This window comes from Phodopus roborovskii, unplaced genomic scaffold, assembly GCF_943737965.1.
Source record: "Phodopus roborovskii unplaced genomic scaffold, PHOROB, whole genome shotgun sequence".
Lineage (NCBI taxonomy): Eukaryota > Metazoa > Chordata > Mammalia > Rodentia > Cricetidae > Phodopus > Phodopus roborovskii.
The window spans coordinates 22,788,207-22,799,782 of record NW_026126540.1 but is presented as its reverse complement, the minus strand read 5'-3'; the positions used below and the strand labels follow the sequence as shown (position 1 = coordinate 22,799,782).

Sequence of the window (11,576 nt, the reverse complement as noted above, 5' to 3'; positions counted from 1 at the left end):
AACTCTGTCAATAAAAATTAAAAAAAAAAAATGTTTTTAAAAGTTGGTTGTGTGGGGGGGTTGGGGATTTAGCTCAGTGGTAGAAGCAAGCACAAGGCCCTGGGTTGGGTCCTCAGCTCCAGGGGGGAAAAAAAAAGTTGGATGTGGGAGGTTTTTTTTTTGTTTGTTTTATTTGCTCTACAGGGGATTGAACCCAGGGCCTCAAAGTGTGGCAAGCACTCCAACACTGACCTACATCCATAGGCTTAAATAATTAACAGGGAAAAAAAAGATTTGCTTATTTTTATGTGTATATTTGCCTGCATATATTTATGTGCACCACGATCATACTAGAGCCCGCAAAGAGCAGAAGGCATCAGACCTCCTGGAGCTGGAAATACAAGTGTTTGTTGGCTCTCAGGTGAATGCTGGAAACACAGTGTTTTATTTTATTTTTATTTATTTATTTGAGACAGGATTTCTCTGTGTAACAGCTCTGGCTGCCTGGAACTCTGTAGACCAGACTGGCCTTGAACCCAAAGAGATCTGCCTGCTGGGATTAAAGGTATGTGCCACCACTGCCCAACTAGCTAGCTTCTGAAAGAGCTGTACCACCGTTGAGCTGTTTCCAGCTCCTTGATTTTTGTTTGTTCGTTTGTTTGTTTATTTGTTTTTGAGACAAGGTCTTTGTAGCTCTGGCTGGTTTGTAACTCTGTCTGTCTGCCTCTGACTCCAAGTGCATTAAGGAGTGTGCCAACACATCTGGCCCAACAGCCTCCGATTTTAATTTTTTTGGTTTAATGTGTGTGTGTATGGCTGTTTGGCATGCATGTATGTTTGTACACCATGTATATTCAGTGCTTCTGAAGCCAGAGGAAAGCATCAGATTCCCCTGGAACTGGAGTTACTGACAGTTGTGAGCAACTAGTGTTCTTAGCCACTGAACCGATTCTCCAAGGAGGGGTTTTCTTAAATGTTATTTAAGTAACATCGTTTCCCATTTATTTTATGTACCAACCACAGTTTCCCCTCCCTCCTCTCCTCCAGGTCCCCCAATTTCCCCTCCCAATTTCCCCTCCTCCCTTTCCTTTCCTCCTCCAGCTCTGTTAGAAAGGGACAGGCCTCCATTTCTCTGTGTAGCTCTGGCTGTCCTGGAATTCACTCTGTAGACCAGGCTGGCTTCAAACTCCCAGGATTAAAGGTGTGTGACACTGCTGCCTGGCTAACACCAGATCTCTCAAACCTATGACCACTGGGTTACATCCAGAGAAGATAGTTCAGAGGGTCAAGACTGCAAAGCCTACTGACCTTAATTAGGGAAGGAGATGACAGACTACTGTAAAGTGTGTCCTCACACACCTTCATTTATACATGCACTGTGGTCACACACACACACACACACACACACACGCACACGCACACGCACACGCACACCAGAGGAGGGGTGAGAAACAGATATTGGGGTTCAAGCTGAAGATTAGAGAAATAAAGCAGCCAAGCCAGTAGCTCTACCTCAGACCAAAATGGGTGATCCTGTCTCCATGAGCCCTTGGAGTGCAATCCAGACTGCACTGCTCAGACTGCAGTCTCTGAGTTCCTGTCTCCTCCCACCTTATATTCCTCTCTCAGTCCAGCCATATCACTCCTGCACCAATTTTATGTAGCTCGGGGTGGCCTATCTCTGTCTCCTGGAATTAAAGGTGTGCACTACCATCTCCCAGCCTCTATAGCTAACGAGTGTGGCTAACTTTGCATTCCGATACTTCAGGCAATCTTCATTAAATGATATATATCACCATAATATAATAAAAAGGAAAAAAAACACAGGGGTCTAGAGAAATGGCCCCATGGTTAGGAGCACTGGCTACCCTTGTAGAAGACCTAGGTTCTAGTCTCAGCAACACGTGGTAGTTCATAATCCTCCAAACTCCAAAGGGTCTGATGCCCTCTTCTGGCCTCTAAGGGCACTAGGCACACAAGTGGCACACAGACACACTTGCAGGCAAAGTACCCATATATTTTTAAAATTATACATGTAAACACAGTTGTCTTGGTGACATATACCTTTAATTGAGAGGCAGAAGGAGGCAGGATGTCTGAGTTAAAGACCAGCCGGGTTTACATAGTAAGTAGGGCTACATAGTGGAAATTAGTCCTAAAAAAGAAAGAAAGGCAGGAAGGAAAGAAAGAAGAAGGAATAAAGAAGGAAAGAAGGAAGAATAGTTTCTTTTTCTTTGTTTCCAGAGAGGGTTTCTCAGCCCTGTCTATCCTGGACCCACATGGTAAAAAATGAGAGCAAACTCCCACAAACTGTCTTCTGGCCTCATGTAAACTGTGTTAAAATGTTCCCTTACACAATACACATGCACACAAACACACATACACACATCCACACGCACAAATGCATTTTGGTGCTGGAGAGATGAGGCACTTGCAGAGAACCTAGGTTAGGTTCTTAGCACTCACTTGGCAGCTTACAACCAATAGAAACTCTAGTTCTGGGGGGCTCAGCACCCTCTTCTGGCCTCTGTGGACACCAGGCATGAATGGAGTGTACTTACTACACACAGAAGGTAAAATGCTATTACTCAGTCAGGCAGTGGTGGTGCACACCTTTGATCCCAGCACTCTGGAGCAGAGATCTCTGTGAGTTCGAGTGAGTTCCAGGACAGCCAGGACAACACAGAGAAAACCTGTCTCAAAAAAAAAATTAAAAATTAAGAAGTTTCAACAGAACAGTCTTACATGGTGGAAAGACACTTAAGGAAATGTTAAACATCTTTAGTCATCAGGGAAATGCAAATCAAAACAACTCTGAGATTCCATCTTACACTGATCAGAATGGCTAAGATAAAAAGCAACAATGACAGCTTATGCTGGAGAGGATGTGGAGAAAGGGGAACACTCCTCCATTGCTGGTGGCAGTGCAAACTTGTACAGCTGCTGTGGAAATCTGTATGTGAAGATTTCTCAGAAAATTAGGAATCAACCTACCGCAAGACCCTGCAATACCACTTTTGGGCACATACCCAAAGGAGGCACACTCACACCATAAGGTCATTTGTTCAACTATGTTCATAGCAACATTATTCAGATCTTGCAAACAACCTAGATGTCCCTCAACAGAAGAATGAATAAAGAAAATGTGATACATTTGCACAGTGGAGTACTACTCAGCCATAAGAAACAATGACATCCTAAAATTTGCAGGCAAATGAACAGAACTAGAAAAAACCATCCTGAATGAGAAAACCCAGACCCAGAAAGACAAATATAGTACATACTCACTCATAAGTGGATACCAGACATAAAGCAAAATATACCCAGCCTGCAATCCACAACCCCAGGGAAGCTAGAACCCTCTTCCAGAAACAGATGGAAGCAGATGCAGAAATCTACAACTAACCATTGGGCCAAACTCCTGAAGTATAATCAAAGTGAGGGAGGAGCAATAATATGAACAAAGGAGTCAAGACTGTGATGGGGAAACCCACAGAATCAGCTGACCCAAGCTAGTGAGAGATCAGTGACTCAGGTCTGACAAATGGGGAACCTGCATAAGACTGAACTAGACTCCCTTAATATAGGTGACAGTGGTGCAGCTGGGGCAGTATTTGAGGCCACTGGCAGTGGGTCCAAGATCTAGCTCTAATGCACAAACTGACTTAGTGGAGCCCATTCTATATGGAGAGATACTGTGCTCAGCCTAGACACCGTGGGGATGGGGTGGGATGCCTTGCCTCAAAGAGATGATGGGACAGACTTAGTAGACTTTCTAGGGGAGGCCTTACCCTTTCTGAGAAGCAGATGGGAGGTGGGGTGGGGGAATTGGGAGGAGTGGGAAGAAAGGAGGAAGGGAGGAAGAACTGGGATTGGATCCTAAAATGTAAATTAATTTTAAAAAATTAAGAAAGTTGTGGAGATGCCCTGGGGCCTTCCAGTGTTGAGGAGTGCATAAAGATGTAAAAGCCAGTAAAGGATACCCAGAGAGTAAAGTAAGAAGAAAAATAGTTAACTGTGATGCCTTCAAAGATGAGAAAGGGAAAACTCAAAAGAAAAATGCTGGTGATATACCTGAGTTGATTGCAGCTTAAAGTCAAATGAAATACAGGCATTCGTGAAGTTGACATGTTAATTCTGTGTTGTAATCTTGGCACTTGGGAAGTGGAGGTAGGAGAGTCAAGAGTTCAAGGTTAGGGACCACTGGGTGCTCTTCCAGAGGATCAGGGTTCAATTCTCAGCCCCCATCTGTAATTCTAGTCCTGGGGGAATCTAAAGTCCTCTTCTGGCCTCTGCAGGCACCAGGAATGCACTTGGTATACAGACATATATGCAGGCAAAACACTAAGTAAATAAATATTTTTATATAGTTTAAGGTTGGGGTTAGGAAAATGGTGGGCAAAGTGCTTGCCTTCAGCATGAGGACCCAAGTTCACTTGCCTCCGATCCACATGAAGCCAGGACAATAATCCCGGTTGCTTCCGTGGTAGAATGAGGAGATAGGAGACAGGAGAATCCCAGAAGCTGAGGACCAACTAGCCTTGCAGATGCAGTGGAGAAGCAAGAGACCCTGTCTCAAACAAGGTGGAAGGCAAGGCCTGACATTACCCTCTAACTTCCACACAGTTAGAGTCTCACACTTACCCGGACACACACATCGGAAGTTCACGGTGCTGGTAAGATGGCTCAGTGAGTCAGGTTGCTGTGCATGCTTGGTGACCTGAGCTAGGGTTCCCAGAACCCTCCCACATAAAAGTGGAAGGAAACAACAGACTTCACAAAGTTGTCCTCTGACTTCCACATATATGCTATGGTGTATATGCCCATATACCTCATGCATGCACACTCGAGCACGCGCACACAAACACACACGATTCTACAAAACAAAAAAACAAACTTCAAAGTCATCCTTAGCCACACAGTAACTTTGAGAATTTTAGGGGTGACACTAGACCTTGTTTCTCAAAACAACCAACACCCCCCTCAAAAAACAAAAACCCACAAAGGAACAGAGATATAATATGATGTCTCCAAATATGTCGAGTGTTCTTAAATGTAGTATAGATATCATTGGGCATGAAAAGCAAAACAGCCCAAGAGTATTCTCCTGACAAACCCACACCACACATAGGGATATCTTTTTGTTGTTGTTTTGGTTTGGTTTTTCAACAGGGTTTCTCTGTATAACAGTTGTATTTGCCCTGGAACTCCCTTTGTAGACATGCTGGCCTTGAACTCACTGAGTTCTGCCTGCCTTCCCAAGCACTGTGATTAAAGGCATGCACTACTACTGCCTGGCTCTTCAAAGAAACTATGTTTGCGAGTATTTTGCTTTCATGTATTTGTACCATGCTTGATATCCAAGGAAACTAGAGAGGGCATAAAGTCCCCTAAGAATAGAGCTACAGACGCTTATTAGCTGATAATTGTAGGTGCTAGGAATCCTAGTCTGTTACAAAAGCAGCCAGTGCTCTTAAGCACTGAGCAGTCTCTCAGCCCCTATCTCACTCCCCTGAACATCCCTGTATTAACTTCTGTGCTTAAGATCTATGTTCAAATGCTAGGCATGATGGCACATGCCTTTAATCCCAGTACTTGGGAGGCAGAGGAGAGCCGATCTTAGTGAGGTAAGCCTGGCCTATGCAGGGAGATTCAGGACAGTCAGAGCTATATAGAGAAACCTTGCCTAAAACAAACAATAAACAAACAAAGAAACTGTTAAAAAAAAAAGTCTTTAATAAGCTCCAGCTCTGCTTAAATACCAGCAGAACAAACAGTCCAAAAGAGCAGGAAGAAACTGAAATTTATTGAAGGCTTACTCAGTGTTACAAACATTCGTGTTCACAATGTTTCACAGGTCAGGCAATTAAGGTTAAATAACTTGCCCGAGGTCATGCAGCTAGAGGTGGCAGAGCTGAAGAAGCCACCTAGATTCGTGTCTCTTCTTGTCTGCCTCAACACCACATGGCAAGGTACAAATCAACCTGTTCTCAAATACTCAGCCCTTTGCCCCCATACAGTGCTATTAAATATCAGGAAGAGGCACTCTCATGCTGGGGGGGGGGTTACTAATTTTCCTCCATCAATGCTGTAAGCAGGGGCGTCTCCTCCCACAGCTTGAACACCCATGCAGCACAGGACAGAAGCTCTGCTGTCCAGAGGGACAGAGGCAAGCAGCAGGAGCCCCAAAAGGCAGGCAGGAAAGGAACGCCTTGGGAGGGTACACAGCGGGTTTCTTTTGAGGCAGCCGGTACACAGGGCTGCCGGTCCCAACCAGCTGATGCCTGTGGCTCCAGCGTTCATCTGGATCTGTTCATGGGTACAAGGCCAGTCAGAGCCCAGTCTCCCGGCTGCCTCCGTTGAGGCTGAGGCTGTGTGGGCGTACACCATGCTCCAACCTGCGGCTAGACAGGAGTCGCCTTAGGGAGGAGCCAGAACTCAAATCGCCACAGCTGCGAAGGTGGAGGCTCTCCCGACCTGGTCGTCCCCATGGGCTCCTGCGCACCTGGAAGGGGACACAGGAGAGGACATTGGTATGGGCCAACCTAAAGCGCCAGCCTTTGCCAGTGACGCGTCCTGGCGCTCCTAATGCTTACCTGCTTATTATGTCCATGGGCGGCAGTCCCTGCGGGATCTGGGGACTTCCTGGACAGCTGGAGGAAACGAGTGACCAGGCCTCGGCCTGGCCAGCTTCCTTTCAGGTCCCCTAGAGAGTGGGCAGGTGCAGGACCCGAAGGCAGGGGAACCTTCTGGAAGGTGGGCACCGGGCGGCGTTTCTCAGCTGAGCGGGCACGCAGCAACTTGGGCGAAGGGCAGCGGGCTAGGCGGAAAAGGCAGGCTTCAGAGCAGAGCCCTGCAGAGAAAGGGCAAGTGGGGGAATGTGTGTAGGCCACACAGTGGCCCCACACCCTCCTGCTGTCTACCGCACGTCTCACCTGTGTCTGCAGAGGAGATAGAGGCAGCTTCTTCCTCAAGCACTTTGGTATAAAGGTCCCTGAAGTCAGCTGAGGAAATAAAGTGACAGTGTGAGTGCTATGTGAGCACGCCTGTCCTCCCACCCACTGTCTATCGTCCTGCGAGAGCCCAAGCTCAGTGGACTTTCTTGCTTCTCACACTGCATCCCCATTCACGGGGCCATCACCTCTGCCCACATCTACATGGTATAATGTAGGAAGATGGGCTGTCCACTGCTGTAGCCTCCCAGCTCTGTCCCCAGATGGGACTTCGGGCACTTCCTGTGTCTAACTCGCAGACTTCTGGTTAATCTGTTTGTAAAACTGGTTGGTTATGTAGCCCATGCATCTAGAACCAAGTCCTCCTGGTTGGCCGTGAAGCCTCTGTCCCTCAGAGGTGAGGAGTACTCAGACAGGGCACTTCAGGAGCAACTAACTTCACCTTCTTCCCACTCAGGAACCTCGCCCAATGCCAGCGATTACCCGTCCCTGAACCAGAGGAGGGTGTGGCTCACCAGTGTCGCTGGAGGTGGTGATGCCTGGGTCGCTGTGAGACCTTGGCAGCAGCAGTGGTGGAGGGGGGGTCCGGTGAGGAGGCCGGTGCCCGGGTGGGGTGAGGGACCCTGAGCTATCACTGAAGCGTCGAGTTGGGGCTCGGGCAGGCGGGGGTGCGGCTGAGCGGCTGCCTCCTCTGGGGACCCGCCGCCTCAGCTCGGGGAAGCAAGGTCCTACCCAGGGCGGCCAGCCCTCCAACCGATGGCAACTGCGAGCAGCTGTGGGGGCACCCAGTGGGGGTGGGGCTTCAGGGGCTGAGCAGGAATAGGAGCGGGCAGCACGCGGGGGTCGCCGTGGCAAGGGACTGTCTTCAAAGGGGCCCCGCAGGCCGCAGTCCAGGCTAAGGCAGTAGCCTGCTCGGCTGCGCTGGATGGAGCGGAAGAGCACATAATCGACAGAGCGCACAGAGCCCTGGAGTTCCAGCAGGCAAGAGTCTTCTGATGGGCTAGAGCCCCCAGGGAGGTCGCCAATAGCTGACAACACGAGGGACCCGCTGTCCATGGACACTGTGGGTGGCAAGGAAACGCTAGGTAGAATTGCAGGAGGGCAGCCACTCTTCCTGAGCCCCTCTTGACTCCAGCTTTATCTCAAGAAGACAGATAGGCCCAGGGTTCCACAGTCCTCAACTCCAAACCATCAGCTGAGTTCAGCCTTGTTTTTCCCTGCCCTGCCCTGGTCCGCCCTGACCCCACTGTGCTCACCATCTACAATGGAGGCCACCCGCTCACAGACACAGGAGCCATCATGAAGCTGAGGATCAAACAGAGTGGCCTGCAGAAGACACAGGATCAAAAGGGCGTCCCTACACACTGGCATGATCATCCATCCATTCCTATTCACTGGGAGTAGACTGCAGGGCAGCTTTGTCACTCTGTATGAGTTATCTGTTTTTTTATTGTTTGTTTGAGACAGGCTAGCCTTTGAATTCCTAATCCTGCTGCCTTACTTCCCAAGTGCTGTGTTTTATAGGCATACGACAACTACGGTTGGCTTTGTATAGGTCACTTAAGAGGGTGCCGGTTTCTGTATCTTTATCTTTTGAGACAAGGTCACAAGCCCTGGTTGGCCTAGAACTCTTTATGCAGACCAGGTGGACCTCGATCTTGTAGCACTGGCTACTTCTGCTTTCCAGTGCTGGGATTATGGGAGTGAACCATTACACCCAGCAGCACATCTTCAATAGAGAAATACTAGTTCATCTTCACCTCCCACCCACCTCAGCAGCTCTAGGGCAGATCAAAGGTGACAGTGGGTGTATTATAGAGACCATGAGAACGGTTGGTATCCCTATCAAGCAGCTTTCCAGGCTCTACCCACTGCTCCCAGCTGCACCAAGCCTTCTCCTCACCTGGCTGTCTCTTCGTAGCCCCATGACGGCCTCGTAAGAAGGAGGGCAATCAGTAGGGTACAAGGGCACTGGGCTATCCATGGAGCCATTGTATGTGATGCTGGCAGGATGAGGGAGAAGATCAGGACCTGGAAGACAGCTCCTCCCCTACAGCTGTGCCTCCCCACCAATCCAGGCCCAGCCCCATCCTCTCCCTCAGGCCCCAGCCTGACCTTTGTGCATCTGTCTCTGAGCTGCAGGTGTACTCTGGAGGATAGTAGGGAGGTGGGGGCACAGGTGGGACAAATTCCTCCAAGTCCAGCATGGTGTGGAGGAGAGGAGCTGGAGGTGATGATGTACAAGCCAGGGGCCCTAGGGGGCCGGAGACTGAGCGTTCAGGGGCCAGCTGCTAGAAAGCAAGCCTGGTTTCAAATTTCTTTCCTTTCTGCTATTTTTATGGTCCTGCCTCCTCCAAGAAGAGCCAGTTCCAACCCTTCTGAACCACACCCAGTTCCTTCATCAACCTGTACCTACTCGGTACCTCTAGCTCTGACCTTGCCCATCCGTAAATCTCCGTTTTAGTTTCATATCTGTCCATAATTAACACCTGTTCCCAGTCACCACAGGACTACCCATCTTTTATCCCTACTCCCACCCAGGACCCTCGTGATTTCATCCCATCCAGTCTTCCTCACTCCCTTGGGCCCTCAACGTCTCTCTAATAAATATCCTCAGGTGACTCAGAACCCCAAGCTCAAATCCCAGACCTGTAGCTACTCTTTGCAAGTCCAGTCCCACACTTCATGCTCCTGTCCGCTTGGGCCTTGCCTCCCTTCTCACCATATGCACCAGATCCAGGGAGAAGATCTGGACACAGCAGACAATAGCAGAGAGGGTACAGATTATTGCAGCACAAATGGTAAGCCCACAGACACTGAAGAGCAGGTTCTGGAAGGAAAGGTATAGGAGAGGGTTACATAACCCCGGGAGGGGCAGACCCCACATATGTGAGCCTTTGGGAACCCCAGGAGAGGAGGCAAGGGGGAGAACCAGGGTGATAGTCTAGGAGGAAGGGGTTGGGGAAGGCATGTTCACCTTGAGGGCCCCTCGGGCTTCATCACAGGTGGAGTTAAGGGCAACTGTCAGCTCCTGGCCCCACTCTGGGCAGGGTCTGTGTAGAGGGATAGGGGGGCAGCACACGCAGACCTTCCCTTCCTGTGTGGGAGTGGAAAGGGCAGCCTGGATTAGAGCAAACTCAGGGGTCCCTCACACCTCCCCTAACCAGTTCTTTTAGGCCTCCCCCCTCAAATCTCACCATGGAGCATTCTCGGAAGTCCTGAGCCAGCTGAGCATTCTTACAGGAGAGAACAGAGCCAGCCATGCTGAGCATGACACAGAGCACCGAAAGCAAGGAGAAGAAGGAGATCTGGGGGAGACAGGATGCCATCTCAGGGCCTGACCGTCACCGGTACTCCTCTTCCACAGACACTGTCTGCCAACCTGGTACCAACTGGAAAGCCAAGTCCCTTCCTGAGGGTATAAAGGGTATATCCCCTCTGGTGTTGGGCACCTGCCTCCCAGTGGGTATTGGGCCTTGGCACCTACCACTAGGGTGAATGGACGCTTCCAGGACACAATGCCAACCAACCCGGAGAACGCCAGCTAGGGACAGAGTGGGCACAGGCTCAGCCTGGCAGGGGAAGCACCTGAGTGAGCCCCTCGCCACAGGATGCACCCAGCCCTGCAAGGAGGGAGAGGACTGGGAGAGGAAGGAAAGACAAGCATGTGGGCTTGCAGGTGAGGAGGGGTGGGTCCTGAGAAGCTTCTCCCACCCTACTACTATGCACTCTTTATCCAACTCACCGAGAACCCAGCCCAAGAGGGGCAGGACCTCTTGATGCTCTCGGTGGTGGTGACAGAGGAGGCCACCATGCTGAAGGTTACCACCAGGATGCCCAAGAGCACTTGGGCTAGTCCCAACGTGAGCAGGGCCTGCAGCCAGGGTCGGTGGAGGCGGAGGTGGGTAAGGCCCCGAGTACTGGGCCGGCTGGTCAGCGAGCGGCTGGAGTCACTAGGCGAGGGCATCATGCCTGCTGCCTGGTTGCCCATACCTCTCTCGGTCCCCCTTGATACTTGGGAGCATCTCAGAGGTGCCCAAGGCCCCGTTCTTTATCCTTTCCAGCGCCCCCACTGTGAAGCCCACCTCCAGGCTAGGTCCTCTGGGGCATCGCCCAGGGACGCTAGCTGGAGGGAGGCCCAAAGGAGGGGCGACCGGAAGGGACAGTGGGGGGCTCCCTCCCCACCACCAGACGGGTACCGTGCCCGCGGCAGCGATGAGGACGCGAAGGCACCGGCTCATTGCATTTCCTTAACGAAGAGGGGTGCCGAGAAGGGCTGATCCTAGACTGAAGATAAGAGTAGCTTTCCCGTTCCGGAGCCCAGGGAAGGGTGGGTAGGGCAAAGGCGAGAGGGATGCAAAGAAGTCTACAGAAGAGGAGAACGAGCTGCATGCAGGGACTAGAGAGAGGTGCCTTTGGTGATCCAGGGCCGCCTGGTGGGGAGAGGCCGGGAAACTGTCTCCAGGGTCGCGGGGGAGTACCCCCGCTCCCCTCCCCACCACGCTCTGCTTCCTTAGCTCCTCCAGCCGCAGCAGGTCAGGCTCTAGAGGCGGGGAATGGGGGATGGTGTGTGGTGCGGAGGGGTGTGGTGGCTAGTGCAGTGCATCCTGGGAGCTGTAGTCCGAAAGCAACCCTGGGGATGGG

General features: G+C 50.7%; 1 protein-coding gene across 1 annotated transcript; it reads right to left on the bottom strand.

The window, feature by feature from the left end:
* Positions 1 to 5,767: 5,767 nt before the first annotated feature.
* Entrep3 (endosomal transmembrane epsin interactor 3) lies at positions 5,768 to 11,501 on the bottom strand. Its single transcript, XM_051198895.1, has 12 exons — positions 10,678 to 11,501; positions 10,420 to 10,476; positions 10,130 to 10,240; positions 9,910 to 10,029; positions 9,655 to 9,762; positions 9,048 to 9,223; positions 8,836 to 8,935; positions 8,189 to 8,258; positions 7,448 to 7,993; positions 6,915 to 6,983; positions 6,576 to 6,832; positions 5,768 to 6,484 (listed from the first exon to the last, which is right to left on the bottom strand). The coding sequence occupies exons 1-12, from the start codon at positions 10,921 to 10,923 to the stop codon at positions 6,311 to 6,313; spliced, it is 2,034 nt and encodes a 677-aa protein (XP_051054852.1). The 5' UTR covers positions 10,924 to 11,501; the 3' UTR covers positions 5,768 to 6,310.
* Between the last annotated feature and the right edge of the window lie 75 nt (positions 11,502 to 11,576).